At 36.7% G+C, this 22,882-nt stretch overlaps 1 protein-coding gene across 9 annotated transcripts; it reads left to right on the forward strand.

Moving 5' to 3' along the window:
- The first annotated feature begins 8,474 nt into the window (after positions 1–8,474).
- LOC104596002 (brassinosteroid-responsive RING protein 1) lies at positions 8,475–11,463 on the forward strand. Of its 9 annotated transcripts, none has more exons than XR_016080757.1 (4): positions 8,475–9,163; positions 9,457–9,541; positions 9,627–10,341; positions 10,427–11,463. XR_016080757.1 is itself a non-coding variant. In XM_010256968.3 (2 exons), the coding sequence occupies exons 1-2, from the start codon at positions 8,686–8,688 to the stop codon at positions 9,632–9,634; spliced, it is 486 nt and encodes a 161-aa protein (XP_010255270.1). In that variant the 5' UTR covers positions 8,475–8,685; the 3' UTR covers positions 9,635–11,463. The 9 variants fall into 9 exon arrangements, 2 of the variants coding, with proteins under 2 accessions (XP_010255270.1, XP_088751673.1); XR_016080756.1 differs by having other exon boundaries at positions 9,627–9,693; positions 10,177–11,463; XR_016080758.1 differs by having other exon boundaries at positions 9,627–9,693.
- Positions 11,464–22,882: the final 11,419 nt, after the last annotated feature.

Raw genomic sequence — 22,882 nt, forward strand, 5'->3', positions numbered from 1 at the left:
AGCAACACACATGTATACACGTATAATTATATATATCAAAATATATTTAAAATATTATTTATAATTTAAGATTTTTATTTATTTAAAAAAATACTATTATCTAAAAACATTTTGGGGATTCGGGTCCTCACAGGGAATCCATCCCTGTTGGGGATCGGGGATGGGGTTAATTACAGAATCAGGGTCGGGGTCGGGGAATATGATCCCCGCCCCATTGCCATTCCTAAACACCTTATAGTTTTACATATTTACTTAAACCTACACTTATAATTTTCATTTTACTAAAACATCTCATGTATTTTGCAACTTATTTACTTAATCAACCTTTCATTAAGTAGTGTTTGTTTTGTCATTGGGCCCATGATTTTTTATTCTAAAAATACCCTTAACACTTTTTTGTATAAAAAACAAAATTGACCAAATATATCTAATAGAGTGGTTGCCCGTGTCTTATTAAGAGCAAAAGTGATATTTTTATTTTTATTTTGTTTTGATTAAATTTATTTAAGTAAACATTAGGATCAACACTCTCATTTTCCACTGTCATCTAATGGAAAATTGAATAAATCCATTATAAATTATAAATGATGTTTTAATAAAATACTAACTATACGATATTTTATTATACGAACCTTTCTATAATTTACCCAAACAATGAGCGAATATATAATTAATTAATTCCTATAAAGCAAACAAAGCCCACAAGTCACTTAAACAAGTAAACAACAATAAAGAAATCCTACAAAATTGATCCTCCGTCGTCTCCAACAACATGCGTACACACCTAAAACAAAAACAAGTTCTGAGCAGCACTTATCAAAATGGGATTCAGGCGGGCAGCTGGCGGCAAAAAAAAAAAAAAATTAGAAACTTCAAAAAACAAAATGACCTGTCCTCCGTTTTGCTTCCAAAGAGCAATGTCGCCCAGAACACCTACTTTTTCACTTTCTTGCTAAGCGTGTCGCCAAGAAGATCGAGCTGGGAACAGAATTGAGAAAGCCATGTGGGACACACTTGCTCTATATATATTATATCGACAATCATCAACGTGCTTTCAGACTCTCACATGTCTAACTTTTTCTTTCTTTTTGTTCTTGAAAAAGTAGAGAGAGAGAGAGAAATCCAATTCCAAGGCATTCAGCCAGTGCATCAGTGTTTATTTGTGCAAGTTGCCATTAATTATCCCGACTAAAATAATTCATGAAAGTTGAGAAAAACAGAGGACGGACAGGCACTGTACCTGTGAGTGTTGAGAGTGCATTGGCATCTTTTGATCATGATCTTCAACTTACTGTAGACAAATTCTGTCACCTAGAAAACAAAAGGGACCAAACCAAACGTATTTCTCTCTCTGCCATTTGAAGGCTGTACCCCTCTCAAGTCTGAACTAGCAACCCTTTATATTGTCCTTGTACACGTCATTCAATTCCTTCCTTCACATTATCATAATAATTTCTTTCCAACTCCTCCAGGGCCAGGTGAAGAAGGTGAAAGAGAATAAACTCTCTTGCTGTCATGTCGCACAGGGTTCCCTATGTGATTTTATGAAGCCCCTCCCCTGTTGTTGAAAATTGAAATGGATGGTTCTCACTCATGTTACTGATGATTCAATTTCAATTTCTTTCCTGCAGTCAATGGTCCCCAGACAACTCGATCACAACTCACGAGTGGTAGTGGTGCTCCATCTCTTGATGGCTCTCTGCTATTTCTATGGTTTCGTTTTAGCTCTCATCAGCCCCATCAAATTTTACGGTGTCGTCCCTTGCTCCCATTTATACATTTTGGCTTTAACCGAAGCAATAAGTGAATGCACAGAGAAGAAAAATAAAATGAAGGCGATTTCCCTCCAAGCTCCTCGGCTGATATTCGGGACAGAGGAAGAGACAGGGGTGGGATTTAGAAAACGAGAGAGAGAGAGATCCTGGCGGTCGGGTCGGGAGACACTCTTTTGTTATTTCCTTCCTTTGGCCAGGTGGATCCCACACCCCACGCATGTCTTGGCCGGGCCAGACACGGTCCAAAGCGGCTCAATAGTCATGCTTCCGTGCTGGGCCTACTGGAGGAAGGTAAATGGGAGCAGAGCGCCCACCGACTTATCCTGCAGAAACGCCCACTACTCTCCCCTTACAACTCCATTCAGCTTTGCCGGTTGGCCAGGGTTGCCACTACCGACACTCTTTGTCCTCCTCCTCCTCCCTCCCGCTCTCGGTCTCAAGTCTGAACTACTGGTTTGATTCTCCTCTTCTCTTCTCTTTTATTCTTTTTTTTTATTCTTTCTCTTTTATATAAAGCATATAGGAATGGTTCCTGCTCAAAATCGTGGACCCCAATGGACTATGGAGACCATTCATTGGATGGTTCAACAATCATTCAAAATAATGAAATATATCATATGGTTGCCATTGTTTCTGATAATCATTCAAATCAATGAATGGGTCCCTATCCCAACTGTTCCTCACTGTAGTCCTCACTGTAGTCGCATGTGGTATGCTTCTCCACAAAAAAAAAAAAAAAGATGAGACTCATCATCTGATCTATTGCCCCTTTGAATAAAGTATAACTGTTTCATTGATGCCCCCTAATTTAGATGATATTTGATGAGTTCACATTTTCGCACAGATGTATTAAGAGCATCTCCCAATGATGATATTATCGATTCTGATACCATTATCAGGAGATGTTCTTAATACACAGCAGGAATATGCTGTGGGACATTGTTGGACGGAGATGTGGGCTCATATTTGATTTCTTTTATTTGGAAAATGGCATCAGTTCAATGCCATATATGTATTTCTTTTAATAGAGTTTGAAACGTTGTTTAATTAACTCGTTTATCAATTTGCGTAAAAACCATTTACTGGGAGAAGTTGTTTTTAATATTTCTCTCAATACCAGTGCAATTTTTTTTTCACTATTTAGCTTATGTATCATATAATGGTGTCTAACAGTAAAAAATTATAAAAAAAATCAACCATTTTTTCGTTTTTCAAGATAAATACTGTAAATGCCAATGAAACTAAACAGCCCCTCAATTGATTATTTCTTTCTTAACTCTATAGTAATTTTATATAAATAAAGCGAACTGGTCATGGCAATGTTTTAAAAACCAACCCGGAGGTCAAATCATTTTTGTCTCCTGTTCAACCGGCCAGGTCAAACGGTTCAGACCAGCCGAAAGTTTTGTATGCAAAATTATGGCCTCTGAAAGTTTTGTATGCATTGAATGTACAACCTAAAATCCTAACCGGGTAACAATTCGAACAATTCAACCAACCAGATCAACAACTGGTTGAAAACATTGGGTCATGGGTACTGATTCCAACTTGACCTACAAACAGAGAACAAATGAAGCACTGTTGTCATGTAATAAACCAGCGGCCAGCCAATCTATGTACCAATATTGTCAGACCTGGACCGGACACAAAAAAGGCAAATAGTACTAAATTATTTTAAAAAAACTGTTGTTTTTCTTTTCAAAATGAATTTGAAATAATAAATGAATATTAAAGGTTCAAACAGGTAGGACATGCATTTGAGAATTGAGATAGGCCTGGCCTGAACAAGTGAATAATTCCTAAAAACTGTTTTGGCTGCTGTTTCCTAGTTCTGACGGTCCAACCTTCCGGTCCCGTCCGAGTCTGACGAAACAGATGTGTATGATTTTGTTAATTCACACACAAGAGTCAAGACTTGACAAGGCACAGGCTTCGGTTCCAACAAAAATGTATTCAATTTTCTTCCAAAGGTGGTCCTGTTTTTGCTTTGATTTCTTCTACAGAGATTATTAATGATACATAAACAAACACAGAGAGGTTGCCTCGCTCTATACTGTCCAAATGCGCCATAACTGCCCCAAATATCAAAGGGGCCCTATGGCCAAGTCCTGTGATTGTACCATTGTCCCAGTCCCCCCACCAACCCAAAAAAGCCCATATTTTTTTTCTTCGTTGGTAGCTATTGGGTCCATTATCAGTCATGATCAGTCACTACAATGATGAAGACGACTCTGGGGTTCAAAACCCATGGACCTCACTCTATAGTAGACTAGCATCTTCTTGTCTCCCCAAGTTCAATATACCATCAATTGATTAATGGGGTTGGAGGCCTTTTGAAATCAAAAGGAGATGGAAATTATTTTCCACTCTAGTTTTTCTGCTGTATAAAAGGCCAAGTTTCATGGCTTTCTCTGTACTAGCGAATCTAATTAAGCCTAATTACTTTGTTTAAAAAGAAAATAGAGAAAGAATTGTCAAACAACATATTTGTGTAAAACCTAAAGCTTGGAATTAAGCTTGAATAAAGTAAATAATGCTTATAGTTTCATTTCCTAGGCAACTCTTCCAGGAAAATGAGATGTATATAACCTTAAATCTTCCAAACTGAAGCTTTAAGGTGGTAGTACAGAAAACAAGTTTATTACATGTCTCACCACATAAATTAGTCCTTTTTTTCCTGCTTCTATAGAAGTGGAATCAATCTTTGGGTACAGTCAGGATTGCACAAAGTCATCTTAGGGGCAAGGCGGGCTATATCCTCTCCTATATTGTTATTTCTTCCTAATATGAGCTTTAAATTAAGGCTCCACGTAGATTTCAGATTTTTCTTTGAAAATCATACTATGCACCGTATAAAAAAAAAAAAAGACAAATTTCAATTCCTGATCACACATGAGTAGTTGTGTCAGCTTTGCCATGATCAGATTTTATTCTCTTATTCTTTTTGTAAGGGCATACAATATAGACTGGCCTTCAATTTGGAATAGTTGAAGGCCCCTCAAGGCAAATTCAATCATCAACAACCAATCTCAGGTTTATATTTCTTGTACAATCAAATTTGCCCTAACCGAGGAACTTGAGAAGCAACGCAGCAATTGATTAAAGTGAGAGCGTCGCTCTGAACCATTAGATGCAAAATGCCCACTAAAACCAGTTTCGTAGTCTCATGAAGAGCAAGTGCCTCTGACTCTGAGATCAGCGGGCTGTTTTTTTTTTTTTTTGGAACGGAACTGCTCGTGCAAGGAGGAGTTTCGCCAGAACTGTTACGAAGGACAATCCCACCGCCAGAGGTAACATTCCCAACTGCACCATCCACATTAAGTTTCACCATTCCTGCCGGAGGTTTTAACCATCTCTCAACATGAAGATCCAATAGTAATTGAGAAGTGTTGTCGGTTTTGTATACATTTGGAAAGAAGGTGTAATTATTGTTGATGTAAAATTATATTTTGGTTCAATTTTTTGGATGGAGTGTAGTTTTACATTGATAATCGATGTAAAACCTTATCAACTCTAAAGGTTTACATCGACAATCGATATAAAAACTACATCAATTATATCGATGTAAAACTTTAAACTCTTCCACCCATCACTATTTTTAAAAAAGTAAGTCACATTCTGATTCCGTGTAAAACGTTATCAATATATTTTTACACTGATGCCGTTTTAAGAAATGAAGTGATTTACAATTGATCCACCTGCTTTTCTTCTTATTTCTAGAGTCACTCATTTGTGGGTATTATTTATATATCAACGTCTCATCCAATTGCATTGATTCAACCCCCACCCATCTTTTTGTCTGTGACACTATGTCCTCAAAATTCCTTATGATGATCGTGGGAAACCTTTCGTGTTTACTTGATGCTGGAAACCACGGATACCTGAAACTTTCTCTCTTTTTGGATCATTGTTTGAGGCTTGGTAGTTCTTGTTACACTTCATTTACAGAGCCAGGGTTTAGGAAATAGGGTTATAAGACAAAGGATACAAATATAATTCAGCCACTTTAATTCCTTAATGGTGAAAACACCATGACCCCACTATCATACATACAACAGGGCACAACAATAAAGGGAGAGGCAAGAGGTCCTATTCCTCCCAAGAATCATTTCCTTGACCCATGGGCCATCTTTTCTATATAATAGTTTTGTTTTGTCCTTGAGCTTAATTATTTTTATTCTCTTTAATTTTGGCCCTTGAAAGAGCAAAATAAGATATTTGAAGTTTGAATAGGATAAACATTTTGTTTCTGGTTCAGTTTTGACATCTCTTTGTTTGCAACTATGATCTCTTACTTGATGCTAAATTTGCAGTCATTAACAGTGCATATTTTGCATCCTAAAAATTCATACAAAATTTGCATCACCTTCTTTCTACCCTAATTATTTCCCATGTAAAGTGGTGATTATATCAATTTACTTTCTACCACCATTTTCATCCATATAAAGTGGAAACCAGATCAGTTTACTTTCTATTTTACTTATTATAAACAAACAAAACAAAGTAAAACTTAGAAACAAAGAGTACCAAAATTTACATGTTTGCACTCAGATGCATTTACACCAAGGTTCAAAATATCGATATGCCGATAGAGGCATATCGGGCATTTTGATACTTTTTTTTTAATTTTTTTTTCAAAACTGGTTCAGGGGAACCGGTCTAAGACCTTTCCATCCCTTGGACCGGTTAGACCCTCAATAGACCCACTGTAGGGGCAAATCGGAAGGGTCCCAAAATGATATGTATTGACCGATACAGGTCGATACATAATAATACTTTGAACCTTGATTTACACCGGTGCTATATGCCCACATATTATTTATATCCTTATAGGGGTAAAATACAAAGCTATACTTGGGGGGTAGTGGCACTTAAGGTCGCAAAACTTTCATTTGTGATACAGCCATAGAGGGCGGCTACCCTGTACTATTCTAACACTCTGTTCGTGCTGTCAGCATTCACTTAGTTATTGCTGGTTAGAAGCAATATTGACGGATGTTCTATAAATACAAGTATGTAGAGTGTAAAATCTTGAATTTTATATATATTTATACTGTATATATTTGTATTTGTACTCCTTTCAAACGGAACTTTAATAAATTAAAAAAAAAAGAAATTAAAGAAGATGGAAAAAAAGTTTAAAACTTGAGTTTTGGAGATACAATAAAGGAGAGGGCAACATTGTTCATAAAATTTAAAGTTCAAGATGCTAACAATTAAAGTAGAGAGTTGTAATGTGAAAGTACAAGATAGCTATTTTTTGCTAATGAAAGTTTAGATGTTGCTAGAACATAGGAGTAATAAATCAGGGTTGCAAACATACTGTATTGAATCAGGTTTTCCTAGATCGAGATTTGATATGTTAATATTTACATTGGAACTGAATCTTATCCATTGTTCCGATCAGACTGCAATTGATTTAGGACATTGAACACCATTAATAAATTATTAATCAGACTACAGTAGCAAAAAAAATCTATTAATCAGACTAAGAGTAGATACCATATTTTGTAATAAAACGAACTAACATTTTATATGTTTTAAAACAAAATATAATAGAGCCTGGATATTCACTTGTTCCACCCCTTGGGTTTAAGTTTAACTAAAATAACTTACAACCACAACCCCTTTGATCAGGAAGCTAAAGGATGTTTTTAAACCAAAGGGATTGAATTAAGATGTTAATAATATGTATTTTGCAGTTATATATATATATATATATATATATATATATATATATATATTGTAAATGCAATTTCTGTCTCAAATATTTATTTTGTTTAATACCTTCTTGATCCCATTTTCAACCTTTTAATTTATGGTGGGGAAAAGTTTGTCCCTTGAAAAAGTATAAATAAAGGTGAAAAAAAGTAAAATGATTAATTAGTTCACATTTTAAAAGATATATTTATTATTAATGACTTTAATAATGTTAAAAATGTCATTGTAACATGTAGCTTTTTTTTTTTTTTTTGTAAAATGCATCATAATTTTTGTCTACCTTACAAATATCTCCCATGCACAATTATGCTCTATCAAGAATCTTATTATTAATTATTTTTTTTTCTGTCAAATTGTTGCTAGATTAAAGCATGTATGCTTTGTTTTATTACAAAATATATTATAACTGATTGGACTTGAGTCATTGGGTGGACAATTGGAGTTCAAATTTGGACAAAGAAATGCCATTTGAAGCCCAATAATAAATATTTATTTTCTCCTTTTTGTTGCCTTCTTTTCCCGTTAATATCAGGACTCAGGAGAGGGTTCCACTTCCATCCGTCTAGAATTTTCACAAGTGTTAAATGTGCATTGGGCAGTACTTTTCAAGCTTCCAACCCTTCCAATTGACACGTTTTAAGGACCACTTGCCACCTGGCACCGGCAACTCCATCAATTGCCGACGGTAGAGGACTCCGATCCAAACATCATCGCTCTTCTAATTCACCTCATTTAATTGTTAATTAATTTTTTGGGTGGATTGTTAATCAATTAATTAACACGTATAAATCGATTTCAGCAAGTCTAATGTCTAAAAGGACTGTATCAAGTAGTATTTTTCAGTCCATAACCATACTGCCTGCTTACTTGTTGACTTGTGGTTGGGTTTTAAGAGAAGTTTCAACGTCCCTTCGCCGTCATTCTTTAAAAAGATTAGGGACATTTCAGAAGTCCCTCTCCTTTATAAACTCCGCAGCTCCTCGCCACCCAAATTCATCTCTCTCTCCTGAGTCCTGAAGCTTGTCAGATTTTGTCCAGATAATGAGCTGTATCTGTTCGTAGTTAAATATTCAGAAAGGGAGACCCAACACCAACACCTACCTACACAGCCAAAGACGAAAGCAAGCTTCTAGTTCTTAGCCTCCTCTCTCTCTCTCTCTCTCTCTCTCTTTTCATTCTCTTGTTTGCCATGGGCTTTCCGATAGGTTATACCGAGCTTTTCCTTCCAAAACTTCTTATTCACACGCTGTCTTTTCTGGGCTTCATCAGAAAGTTTATCTCCTGGTTTTTTCGCTTTCTCGGTCTGGGGGATTTCCTCGAATCCGACATTGTTTGGCCGGACCGTCCCACCCATGTCCCTGAATTCCATTCCGTCTCGGCCATTCTTATCCGAGAAATCCTACCTGTCGTCAAGTTCCAAGACTTGGTTTCCACCGACGGGGAGACGCCGGACAGCTGCGCCGTTTGCCTTTACGAGTTCGAGGGGAACGAAGAAATCAGACGGCTGACCAACTGCCGACACATTTTCCATCGGAACTGTTTGGACCGCTGGATGGATCATGATCAGAAGACCTGCCCCCTATGTAGGACTCCATTTATACCTGACGATATGCAGGAGGCGTTCAACGAGCGGCTTTGGGCTGCTTCTGGAATTCCTGATGTCTATGGCGAGTACTCCTCCGTTTCGGCTTTGTAGCTCTTTTTTTTTTATTTTTTATTTTTAGCTCTCAAGGTTTCCAAAAACTTGACAAAAAAAATGAAAAAATAAAAAGAAGGGATGATGTTTTCTTTGTTGAGAGGCGACTAAGATGTATATAAACGAATATTTAGATAAAAGAAAAAATAATGGAAAATGCTTCCGGGAACCGGGGAAAAGATTGATTTTTGTATATTTTTTATGAAACTTAGAAATTGTGGTCTCGTGAAAAAGTAATTCTCTTCTTTCTTTTGTTCTCGGTAGACTCGAAAATCATGGATGTGTAGTTCTAGCCGGAAACCAGTCCAATTCCGGCCGTCGGAGGGGAAACTGGTGACCAATTTTTTAAGTACATCCGGACATCTGTATTTAATTGTTTAACGACTTTTTTTTCCTTTGGATCTAATTGGTTAGAATCAAATGGATATGTGCAGATCAATGATCAAGGATTAGTGACCCAGAGAGAGGAGGCATAAAAGCATTAACAATGAAATTTAATTGGTGAGTTAAAGACTTTGCGGAATTTGGGGCAGGCATGTAAAATGTTTAATCCAGATGCAATGAACCGGGGCTCATCTCCTGTTTTCACGAATGATATGGATTTATTGTTGTGATTCGGAATTTTTGTGTTCTTCCCGAGGTGGGTTTTGAACTTGAAATTCAGGAGATATGTTTCTAGTCGGGAATTTAATGCTGGTAACTGCCCTTCATTACTTGAAATTTGAAATCTTTCGGCTCCGTTTGAAAGGGAAGGAGTACAAATACAAATATTTGTACAGTGTAAATACATATAAAATACAAGGTTTTGCACTCTACATAGTTATAGTTGTATTTGAGCTCCTCTTCAACGCAGAGTGAGCCAAGTGCTTGAATGCCGGTTTTTTCTTCTTTTATATGCTCTGCAGCTCCAATCATCCCATGGCAGGCAGGTTGAAGTGCTTTTGTTTCAATTCTTTTTATAAATATCTGAGTGACTTTTGACAGAAAAAGATGAAGAGAAATAAAAGAGATACCAGTCCACTTTCTGAACCATTTATCAAGACCCAGGACCGGAGTCCAGCGCTGTGGTTGCCTGAGAGGGCTGAGAATATTTGATAATGGCCAACCCCAAGTCGCCGGCGTTACATGTTTCTCGACGTTCATCTAGTTGTATTCCCCCCTCCCTCTTATAAATGCCTCACATTATTAGCAGAGGCTTCGATTATAAACTCTAAATCCTACCTCTTTTGTGCAGTCCACAACATGGTAACAGGGCTACCAGAAGGCACTTAGCTTGTGTGAGTTTACTTTAAAGAAATTTCAAAGAATGTTGTGTTATCAATTGGCTAAGATATGATTTCGGAAATGGGATGTTGAACGAAGGAGCGTGAATTGGGAGAGAGGCGCAGAGATTACAAACAAATTGCTCCTCGTCCTCGGTATGATGGGCGCGCTTTGCAAATCTGACAGTAATATGTTTGTCAACAAGAGTTCCATTTCATATTTCCAACCCAGAAAGTCAGAAACAACATGATGATGACCTGCCAAGCTGCCAGAGAAGAGGGTTGTATGGGGCCATGGAGTTGAAGCCTGGAGGGTCTAGAAGGTGTTTGTGCAGAAGTGTTGGTGAACGGTGCCGGTCCACACACAATTCCACATGGCTGTTGAGTGTTGATGGGTCTCGGTCGCGTATAGAGAAGCAGAGGAGTGGAGGAGTGGGTGGCGTGGCGTCCGAGTCGACGGTTCCACCAAACAAACTCATGGCCATAACAATGGGTGTGGTTTCAGTTCAGCGATTCATTGGGGCTTGGGCCAGGGCCACGCAATGGATATTTTGGTACTATTTTAACTTTTTCGAGCATACAAAAGAATTTCATGTGTTCAGCGTTGCTGTCCTATGTCGCTTTCTTCTTCGTTGATCCGGATTAATGATTACGGCCGGGCCGGTCCGGGTCGATCGGTACAGTAGAGACATGTGAAAATGGGATGTTGTGATAGGTGAGACTGTGAGAGAGTGAAGCGACCTCACATACACATTGCATTGCATGAGTGACACATGAATGAATATGATGCAAGCCAAAGCTCAAAGCTCAAAAGCATTGGGATGGCTGTTGCGATCGATGACTTATTGGGGAATGTGAGAGTCCCATCCCATGATGCCATTTTGCTTTGCCTTTTAACGTCACATGCATTCACTCTCTCTCCTTCTCTCCCTCAAGCCTCAATTTCAATTTTCGAAAATCGAAACAGGACTAAGGACCAGTAATGGGAATGACCAGGTCCATTGTTTTATTGGGTGCCTAATTACTCCATGGCCAAGATCAACAACTTACAACTTTCAAGCAACATATGTTATTACTTATTAGTCAGTTAACTCTCTTTTTAAGCAATCCAAATTAAGATCTTCCGCGATTTGCCAAGTGCATGCATGCACCTTCAATAATATAATCCAACTTCATTTTTTTCTTCTTCTCCTGGGTGGCTGGGTAGATGCCCAATGCAACAAGCTCTCTCCTTGAAATCAGCTCTTTTTTTTTTTTTATCATTTCAACGTTGGATCGATCGGAGGAAAAACCAGGTCGTGATAAAAACTTTTAGATTCGAAACAGGGTTTCAGTGAAGAAACTTGCCGGTTGCCAGGCAGAAGGTGGAAGGATCAATGAATGAGAGCATATGCAGTAGAGAACTTGAAAAGACTATTAATAAAACGTACTTGTGATTCATATTCTGATTTAAAGCGATGTCTTTGGTTGTTTGCAAATTTGGGAGGAAAACATAGGTTTTCACCGTGGAAGGGAAACGAGTATAATTTGAAAATTTTGAGACTCAACAATTATTTCTCCTCATCCTTGTTCCCTGCAACTGGAAGAAGGAACTATATAAGACTATTAAGTATATATACCTCCTAAAGACAACTGCATGTGGAGATGTGAATGTGGCCAACCTCAATCCATTTTTCTTTCCCTCCCCCAACAGAAAACAAAATGTTTAAGAATAGAAAGAAAACTTGAAATTGATGAAAAATCACCAAAATTTGTTGTTTAGTATCATTTAAGTAATTCGTTTGGTACTTATTCTTAAGGGTGACTATTTTTTCTTGGAATCATCCTTTTCATTGAGCAATGGCGGATGTCATGTCATTCTTTAAAAATGGGAATCGCCTAAAAATCAGGAAATAACCAAAAATAGTGATCCCTCAAGATGGGCTGATTTCAGGAATCATTTTTCTACCGATTTCTCCAAAATAGCAAAAATCGACCAACCAAACAGATTAAAAATCACCCATTTTTCTTTATCCCATGTGGCTCCAATGTGACACTGTTGTTTTGAAAAATGCCATCAATGCCAAACATCACCAATCTGTGATAAGGTCAGTAGAGCCCACTTATACCTTGCTCTATCCCCACCCCTTTAATACTCCTTCATTGTGTATTATGTAACAAGTGGGGACCCGTGCAATGCACGGGCTTTGTTAAGTGAGAGTACTAAAACAACAAAGAAAAAATTGACAATATTATATACTGATAATTTTTATTAATTAGTATAAATTAAATAAAAGAAAAAAGCAATAATTCATAACAAATAATAATTTATCGACAGTAAATAAAGAGAAGGAAAATTCATTTTTAATAATTCATTGATAATTTCTAGTAATTTACAATAATTGATCTAATTTCTATTCAATTGCTATAATTACTAATAATTTACAGTTAAATGAATAGAAGAAAAATAAATAATTCCATGGAATGCATTATTATGATTCCATCCTTATCTGATCCCAATCGATTATATCTAAATCATTATCATATAAGCCTTATTCCAGCTGTGGGGTCGGCTACATAAATCCTGTTTCAACATAGTTAAATAATGAGAATTCAAATCATTTGTTATTATTGACTATTTTTTATCATGATTTGAATGTAATAAATATACATGCTTGTATTTCTGTGCTATTAATGTATTAACAAAATTGATTTAAATGCTAGACTTACCTCTCATGAAAGTTATTTTAAATTTAATTTATTATTCTGATATACAATATCAAAATTATTGTTAGCTCAGTTTATTAATGATATGTAACATATTGATGATTTATTTTATATATATACCCTTATTAAAAATGATTTACTCAATTTTATTAAAAATACTTTCAGATCCAAAAAGCTTCCCCTTGAAGAGGCAGCAATGTCATTTACAAAATGATGGTAAAGCTGAATACTCCAAGAGGTGGAAACAGGTATGAAGTGCTTTTCTATTCTTTTTCCTTTCTTTTTTTTTATTTTTTTGCCTTTTACTTTTCAATGCAAAATTGAAGGTAGAATTTTGTGGAACTACAATTGCTATATTGAAAGAAATGGATTTGCTAAATTAATTGGTTCTTCAGAAAATCTTTTCTTTTCACATTAAAGAATACTCGTGTATGTGTGAGAGAAAATGAAAGGATAATTGTCTCTTCCTCTATTGTCACTGAACAATAAACTTATGTTCTTTTTTTAGATTTATGTGGGAAGTGGAAAAAAATTATTTTCTTGAGTATCACTTAACTTGCTATTTTCTACGTGGATAAATAACTTTCCCACCTCGGGGGAAGGTGTCAACACTTAAATGGGATAAAAATATCCTTTTAATAATAAAATTTTATGGCTAAAACAGTCATTGCCTTATTTATATAGAAAATAAAAAAACATGATTAAATGCACTTATCTAAGTAAATAACTTACCAAAAAGCAAATGGGGCCTAAAAGGGAAACTAAAAAGCATAAATTAGCGGTCTTCTATTTGGGAGTGCTTAATTGCTTATTGGATAAATAAATGCTTATAGGATATGTGTGTATCCTATTAAACACTTATTAGTGTTTGGTGAACAAAAAATGCTTCTAGTATAGGTATTTTGAAATTACGTAATGGACCAAGACGAGCCAAAAACACATTAAGTGCTTTTTCAAAAAGTGCTTGAAAAATGTTAAAATTTTGATCTTATTCAAAATGGACTTATTGGTGTTGTCAAGGCCTAAAATAAACACTTTTTTCCAATGCTTAAAAATAAGCACCCCAAACAGGGGCTGGGTCTATTAGTAGGAAGCCCATATTATTAACTTGAGAAGTAAGAACTAAGAAGCATAACTCAGGAAAACTTTGTAAAATCCAGAAATTTATCACAGCTCCTTTGAGGTGAGAAATTCTTTTCGGTAATTAATGAAAAGTAAACAAGAACAATAAAATCCTAAATTTTGGAAATGCTAAATCATTAGTAAAATTGCTAAATTTTCCCAAAAAAATATAGACAATTTCATTGATGCATCCTTTCCTAACGAGTACAAAAAATGTATGCAATTTTCAAAGTGTCCACAACAATTACTGTATCTATGCATTCCCTAAAAAAAAATTTTGAGGACATCACCCATCAATGGTGATTTTGTTTATTAGTCTGAGTCAAGACCCTAACAAATAAAAAGGGCACTATGATTGAGGAATAGGTCTGTTGACTGGTCCAATAATTCGGACCATGCCCTTTTTATATCCGGGCCAACCCAACCCTGTACATCGAGACCACGATTGATTTTTGACTGACACATAAATAAATTTCATACATTCGAAACACGGTGGGATGTAGTTGTAAGGCCTATGTGAAGAACGCTTTGTGAGGAATATATCTCAATTCCCCTAACTCATAATTGCTGTGAGGAGCGTTCTGTGAAGTGCAAATCCAAAACTCTATAGAAACTGGTAAAATCTTACTGAGAAACATTAAAATAGAACATTATTACATGCACATAATTTGAGATAAAAGGAGAATGACTGATTTATTTCCCTTTCTCTTGTGAATTTTTAGATTCATGTTTATATGGGTTTGGTTCTCCCTGTTAACCAGGTTTGGTAATGGACATGATTCTTATCAGGTCTTAATAAATGGACTAAATAAAGTTGAGCCCATTTTGTTCTTAAGTCTACAGTTTGTGGACCCAGGCCCTGCTAATGGGGAAGGGTATGTCGGGTACTGGCCAATACTGGGGTACCCATTGCCCACCGGCCCCACCCCACGAAAAGATTAATAGGTAATCACATGATGATGAACAGTTGCTAAGAAGATATACAACCATAAGCCCCTTTCTATCCATTTTATTTCCCTTTAACCCTTTGTTGTTTTCTGTAAACAGGGCAACAGGCCCTGGCCTAAGAATCCCATTGTTCAGTGACAAAGCTTCCTGCTTTCTCTGAATATGGAAGCTACCACGCTTCCTTGAGGCAAAAACCAAGTTTTTGTAAATTTATGTATTTATACTGTACATATTTATATTTGTACTCTTTTCAAACTGACTCAAAACGTTTAAATGCTCAATTTCCATCCATAGTTCCATGCAGCAAAAACCCAGTAAGAGAGAAAAGAAACATTTGAGGATGGATATATATTGTGACAAAATCGGTGAGGGTGTCATTTATCTAATTTCAAGACAGTGACAATATAATGTTGATGGCAAGAAGCGGGAATTGAGAATGACAGTTGCTCTCAATTTGGCCCTCCTAGGGGATTTGGTTTTGCAGAAAGCAGAAAAAGAAGGTGCAAATAGAACAACAATTTCAAGCAGGAAATTGGTGGTGGTAATGGGACAGCTGCCTTAGATTTGACCAATAAGCAGATGATTAAATAGTTTTTGTGGTGGTTGCCTGGTTGGGACCTTGTAAAGGTGGAGAGATAAAAGTGAACCAGAATTTGGTGATGGAGGCCCAGTGGGCCAGTGGTCCAGAGTCCAGACCAGGAGAATGGATACAAGGAATTCGTCAACAATGGGTACTTGGTTTTTGGATGTGCTCCTCCAAACTTGAAAGGACATAAATCAAGAAGAAGACCAAGTGACCAACACAAGAAGGGAAAATTGGAATCTTTTTTTTTCTTTCTTTTTTAAGAAGAAAATGGGACCCAGCAGGCGAGAAAGACATTGCCTCAAATTAAAGTGGGCAATAATGCGCCCAAGACTACTAGATGATTAGATAGATCTTGCACTTAATTATTACCACCTAGAAGAATGAAAATTAAATTTTCTAGTTTAATATTCTTTTTAAACAACTACAGGTGTAAGATACCTTGTCTTTGATTCAAGGCCTTATCTTTGATTCCTGCCTTGACCCATAAATTAATGAAATCGGGGCCAAATTATATGCATTTCTGTCTATGGTAAAATCTAACTCCAGCTGATCCAATTCAGAGAGATATTATAGAAGGTACTCTAAGGATGACAATTTCTACATAACCCGGCCCCTACCCTATTTGATGGGTGGGTAGTTTTGGGGTGAGTATGGGTTGTAGGATTTTACAATTTATATAGGTATGAATAGGATATAGTATTAGACTAAACCCGATCTTTTATGGCCTATATATTGTTGGAAAGCATATAAATTTTATGTATCAAGTGTTGAATTTAATAACATTTTGAATTTGATGTAAAAGATAATTGATAGTTCATATGTTTTCTACATGTCTTAATCAAATAATTGGAAATTTTGTTGTTTATTTGTGTTATTTTACTTATTAATTACTTATATATGACAAGAAATAAAAGCAAATTAGATATGGGATCAAAATCCAACCCGCCCTACCTTTGAATGTGGGGAGGATAGGGTAGGGTCAGGGAGGGTTTTGTGTTTTCATGTGCGAATAGGATTTAGATTCTCAAAATCTAACCCGCTATGGGTTTTGGGGCAGGTACAGATTGGGAGTTTAGGGAAATGGTAGGGTCAAGAATTTACAAAACCCTCCCCAAACCCACTCTGTTGCAATCCCTACCCACTCCCAATTTAATAGCCATTTACTTACAAATCATGAAAAAATCAAAGTAAAATTAGTGATATGTAAGGGAATAATCACATGCCATGCATATGCATGTGTATAAGTATACGTATTATAGATAATAGGACAAAAAGATGAAAAGGCATTTAGATTTTGAAAGCCAATCGGCTAAATCATTGCATTAAATGGCATGTCTTTCTGTGTGGTTTGTCGGCTATATAGAAGCTCGACAAATTCCATTGTGGTCTTTCTCCGTTTGGTTCATGGGAGATCTGACCGCCAAAAGACATTGCATCAAAAAGATGCGCAAAATCCGTTTTGGGCTATTTTTGAGAATCTCTAAATGGAGCTTTTTCGATTTTTTTTTTCAATTTGTCTTCATACAGAAAGATGTGCAAAAAGACATGCCTTAACCAAATGGTTTTCAGGCTGTCAAGAATCTCAAGATCTTGATGCAAAAGCTCACTACGTCTTTTGATTGTCAGAGCTTTCAAAAGATCATTCACAAAAGGCTTGCCAAACGGCCCCTAAGAAAAGGTTCGTCAACCATACTTTGCAATTGTGTGATATATCTAGTTACCTGTCATGATTGTAGAAGACAATAGAATAGTCAAAACCCAAATCAACTACTCTCTACCAATTGATGTTGTCTAATCCGAGTTGTTCCAAACCGAGGACACAATCAGATAATCCTACTAACTAGACGAGGCCAAGGTGGAAGGACGAAGCCACACATTGAGATCTGCAACCAGGAGATAGTGTAGGTTGAAATAATGCTAGTATGGGCCGAAGAGATAGTGTAGAGAGATATTCCAAGAGTGTTCTTCCAAAGGTCCCTTGCCTCGACCAGGGAATACCTATTTTTAGTTGGGTATCCGTGCCCCAGATGGATAGGGCTTCCAAGGTTATCGAGATGAGGGTGCCCTCCAAAGTCTTTTGGAGGTTTCCTCTTCCTTGGCGGAGTCCGCTTCCTTGTCCATGCATGACACTTCTTCTTAGTCGTGCTCTTCCATTAGGCATGGCTTTGATGTGGCCTGAGAGGGGGGCGACCACGGAGATCGCCACGTGACATCCCTGGCCAGCTCAACCATTACTCGAACACCACTCCCCCAGTTCTGAAGTCGAGGAGTGTAGTACTCGGTCGCAGCTGGATGTGGAAGAGTTTTGCGGTCTGCGACTGAGGAACTTTAATTTTTTTTGAGTTGGTTGGCCCCGGTAAGACCGGTTTGCTGGGCAGACCGAATAGTTCAACACCCAAGTTGTTTTCGTTATGGGTTGGTAGGTACGTCATTTCGACTTCCCGAGGTCACGCGCATGCGAAGTGCGGCGTCGAATCGACATCGTTGATTTGGTTTGATCTGAACTGTTGGCTGCCTTTATAAAAAGAGGGGTAGGCGAGCCATTTCACAATGTCATTTGAGAAGAGTTTGTGCCTTGGAGTTTGGCTAACGTCCCTTGCTTGATATCTCAGGTGTCCTGAACTTTTTTTCTTTAGTAAGATGTCTTTCACCACATCTTCCCTATCTTTCCTTTTCACTGGTATACTTCAGGGGATGAGAGTGAGGGTAATCCCCAATGCGAGGTGACCAATGCTAATGTGGCCGAGGTCTATGACGAGGGCGATGCTGAGGTCCAAGAGATATGTGCCGACAAGGCGGCCAAGGCCGATGTGGAGTCTAAAGAGCAAACCCTTGAGGAGAGATTTGGGGAGCGGTTTGCCTCAACTCTGTGTAGCCTTTCTCTGGCTGACCTGGTTCAGATCCGGGAAGTTTATCGCATTCCCAATGAGTATGAACTGAGGTGTCCTGGGATCGGAGAGAGGGCCACTTTGGTACGATTCAGGGAGATTTGTGTGTATGTCCATAGTTTGATAGCCAACCTTAGGTTCCCTTTAGATCCTGGGGTAGTGGCAGTCCTGAGGTGGTATCGACTCCTGCCTATTTAGTTGATGCCAAACTTGCTTCCGTACTTGGTCGAGCTGCTCTGTTACTATACTTTGAAGAATATTGAGATCACCCCGTCAATGTCTAGATACTTTCTCCACTTGAAGAAGCACAGGCAGGGGTACTACTACTTGTCGGCCAAGCTGAACACCAAGGTGCTTGTTGAGGTTCCCTCTTCCATTAAGCACTAGAAAGAGGGTTTTTTTTTGTTAAGTGTCGAGGTGATAGACCATTCTCCCTCGCCCTGTCTATTTTAAGGACTAAGGATAAGGGTCCTTCCTAGACCAAGCTATCAAAAGAGGAGATAGTTGTTGTGAGGAGGATAGTGTGAGTGCACATCGAGGAGTACATAGCATACCGATTGCTGACCTCGACTGGGCTGATGTGCCCTTCGGCAGACCAATCCCAGTCCAGTCCGTGGGCTACATGGTCTTTCTTTTTTTTAGTGATCTTGTCTAACTTTGTGGTGAATTGTGCAGACTTAGACATGGATAACCTTGAGGAGAGAGCTCAGCATATGAAGGTCATGGATGCAAGGAAGGCGCAAGTGGCTAGCGCGTTGCTTGGGGAAGAGGCCGAGGTCGACAAAGGAAGTCATGGTGGTTGACTCCATGGAAGCCACGACCCAGCTCGGGCGGTCCTTGTCGTAGAGGGGGAACGCTCTAGAACACACATTGACTGAGGGCTCGGTCGGTGTATACTTGCCTCAATGGTCGGTTCGGATGGAAGACACCCTTGAGACGAAGGTGGTGGCCGAGCAGCTTGCCTGGGGTGTGATGCTCCTCGGTATTAGGAAGGAAGCCAGTAGTCACACCAGCAGCTTTCCTGGAGAGCATGACTCTTCATCAAATCATGGTGGTGAGTTCAGCTTTACTTGTTCTTCATTGTTTCTCTTCTTTTATACTAACTATTTGATACGGAGCAATACATGCTTGATTTGTCTCATAACCATGTGATTCGTGTTTCATACTTTCACATGTTTAGTTTAAAAAAGTGCAACTGGCGTGATGTTCAAATCACTCGACGCATAAGACATACACATCGGTAAGCCATTGAGACAACAATTATCTTATGATAATAAGTTAAATAAAATAAACTTTTATCTATTTTAATCCCCACATATAGTCTTAACAAATAAAAATATATTTTAATTTGCATTAAATAAATATATATTTATTATTTAATAAAAATATTGTTTACAAAATACTTGAGAATGTAATGTAAATTGAATTTGTCAAATCCACTAATCCACTTTTATATCAAACAATTAAAAATTATAAATTTCTATATGATATGTATTTTAGAAGTTTTAGTATATTTGAGATATTTTAAGTTAAGGATATATTTTTTTGTAAATTATTAATTGATATTTTAATTACATTTTGTAATAACATTTTTATTGTTTACTAAAATAAAAATATTGTTTACCAAACATATGAGAATTAATTTTTAGTTTTTTTTCTTAATGTTAAAAACTAAAAATAGAAAAATAAAAAAGATTTGATATAATAATTACATATAATAATTGCATGTGTTTTGTGACATAAGCTTTGGTAGAAAATAAATAATAGCTTTGTGCTTGTATTAATTTGTAAAAATTTATATAATATGTTCTAGGACTCTAGATTGATACATTATTAATAAAATTGTATGATTTCTATGCATCCTGCTATATTAATTGTAATATATTTATTCACAAATACCATTAAAATATAGATTTCCTATGTAGTTATACATTAATGTTGACTATTTTAACCTAAAATATAATGTTACTAATATATTTATGAAATTTATATGCATTTCCCAACATATCCAAGCATTTCCATGTTTTTTCGTTTGTACCCATGTATTTCCTAAGTGTATCTATATCTGTATCTAAGTGGTCTGATATGATAGTGTTGTAAATCCATTTAAAATAAGGAAATGTGAATTAAAATCTTTGTAAAAAAATTCTGCTTATATCCCCTAGATCCTCTTTATATTTGACCTCTTTACAACCATTAAAATGACTTTGTGGATACCCAATAGCCTTTCTATTGATAGCTTTTGCTTATGAAAAGTTTATTAGAGATGCAACTGGGATGGGTTCAGGTGCGGATTTTTTTTTTCCAAAATTTGAATGGGCCTGACTTGAAGGCCTGAGCCCAAATTGTGCAATTCGGGCCAACCTGAGTTGCACCCTTATTAAATATGAGACAATCTTTTGCCTTACTTTTTTCCTAGTTTTTGTACTTTTTTAAGTTCAAATCTATTTTAGTTTTTCCCTTTTCCCTTTTTTGTTTTATTTAATTCACCATTCATCCATTTAGGTTTTGAACAAAACGATTCTAAAATGTTGAATTTCTTTAGAAAAAAAAGAGAGAGATAAAAAAATTGAAGTAACAACAAATGTTTGTTGGATTTACTACTGATTTAGGACTTGGTGAGAAGATTGGAGCCTATAGCCACCTATCCACAATAAGATATATTAGGGACCCTAACCTAGTAGTAGATTAGATTAGGGGTGAGCATGGTTTGGTTCGGTTCAGTTTCATGACAGAACTTGAAATTTATCCTGTAGAGATTGGTTCAAGGTTTTTTGGAACCATAACCTATCTTGTGAAGGTTGGTTCGGCCTTGGTGGTTCTAGGGTCTACTTGTCGAACCTACTCTTCTTTACTCATTCCTTGTAAAAAATGAAACACGTTATTTCAAAACTTGATTTTCAATAAATATAATTTGACTTATATTATCTTTATTGATTAAATTGAGTAATTTAACATGTAGACTTTCATTATATATTAATATATAACTTATCATTATAATTTAAAAATTTGAAAGTATTACTTTTTACATTACTTATTATATATATTCAAATATTAAATGAAAATAAATAATCAAATCATTTAAATAATTCAATGGTCAAGTGAAATAATGGCCTTTATAACAATGAATTCAAATCTTTACATTTTCAAAAATATTTTGGATTCATTTGAAAACAAATTTGATTTCTAAGACCAATTCCACTAAAGCTAGTTTATTGAATTGATTTGAGGAGAATAAATCTCTATACCCTGAAACTAGCATGACTGCGAAACGGTTCCAAAATCTATGCATTTTGCGGGGTCCGGATGTAGTAGGCATGTTAGGTAAGCATAATGAGTGAGCACGTAATAGCTGTGTGACACATGTCCCAGATAATGTGCCTTTCATCCAAACATTTTTGCTCCGTTAGACAAAAAATATCCATTATTTTATTATCTTTGTCAAAATAATTAAAAATAAAAACAATGAAAAAGGAAAACCTAAACATGTTGGGAATTGGGACTCATTTACGCTTTCCTTTTCATTGTTTTTATTTTTAATTATTTTGACAAAGATAATAAAATAATGGATAATTTCTGTCTAACAAAACAAAAACATTTGGATGAAAGGCACATTAGCTAGGACAAGTGTCACACAGCTATTACGTGCTCATTCATTGTGCTTACCTAATGTGCCTACTACATCCGAACCCGCATTTGCACACCCGTAATCAAATTCTATCCAAAAAGACCCCATGTCGAGTGAGAGAGATCAGGGCCAAGGGATGAATACAAGAATTTGCTGGACCAGTTGTTCACACACAGATTCTTCTGACGTGGCAATATCATCTGAGTTTTGTGTTACTTCAAAGTGGACCGTGGGAACATATATCATACGGATTTTGGATTGAATACCCGACGAATGCAGTGAATCATTGTTGTCTCCAGGCGGCAAAAAATTGAGAAGGTCATGTAGGGAATTCCTCCTGTTTTTATAATTTTATTTAGGATAAATTACAAAGACCCCCCTGTACTATGGGGCTTGTGACAAAGACCCCCCTGTACTTTGTTTTGCGACAAATACTCTCCTGTACTATGACCATGAGACAAAGACCCTCTTCCATTAGCCTTCCGTCCAAAAAGGCCGTTACAATATTTTTTAATCCCCATACTACCCTTATAATAACTATTTGGATGAG

This window comes from Nelumbo nucifera, chromosome 1 (assembly GCF_055504915.1).
Source record: "Nelumbo nucifera cultivar China Antique chromosome 1, China Antique-T2T, whole genome shotgun sequence".
Classification (NCBI taxonomy): Eukaryota; Viridiplantae; Streptophyta; class Magnoliopsida; order Proteales; family Nelumbonaceae; genus Nelumbo; species Nelumbo nucifera.

Excerpts from the sequence above, each read along its gene's own strand:
- LOC104596002 (XM_088895547.1), top strand. The coding sequence starts at position 8,686 with ATGGGCTTTCCGATAGGTTATACCGAGCTTTTCCTTCCAAAACTTCTT. Across the intron at positions 9,164-9,456 it reads TGGAATTCCTGATGTCTATG|ACTCGAAAATCATGGATGTG; the intron begins GCGAGTACTCCT and ends TGTTCTCGGTAG.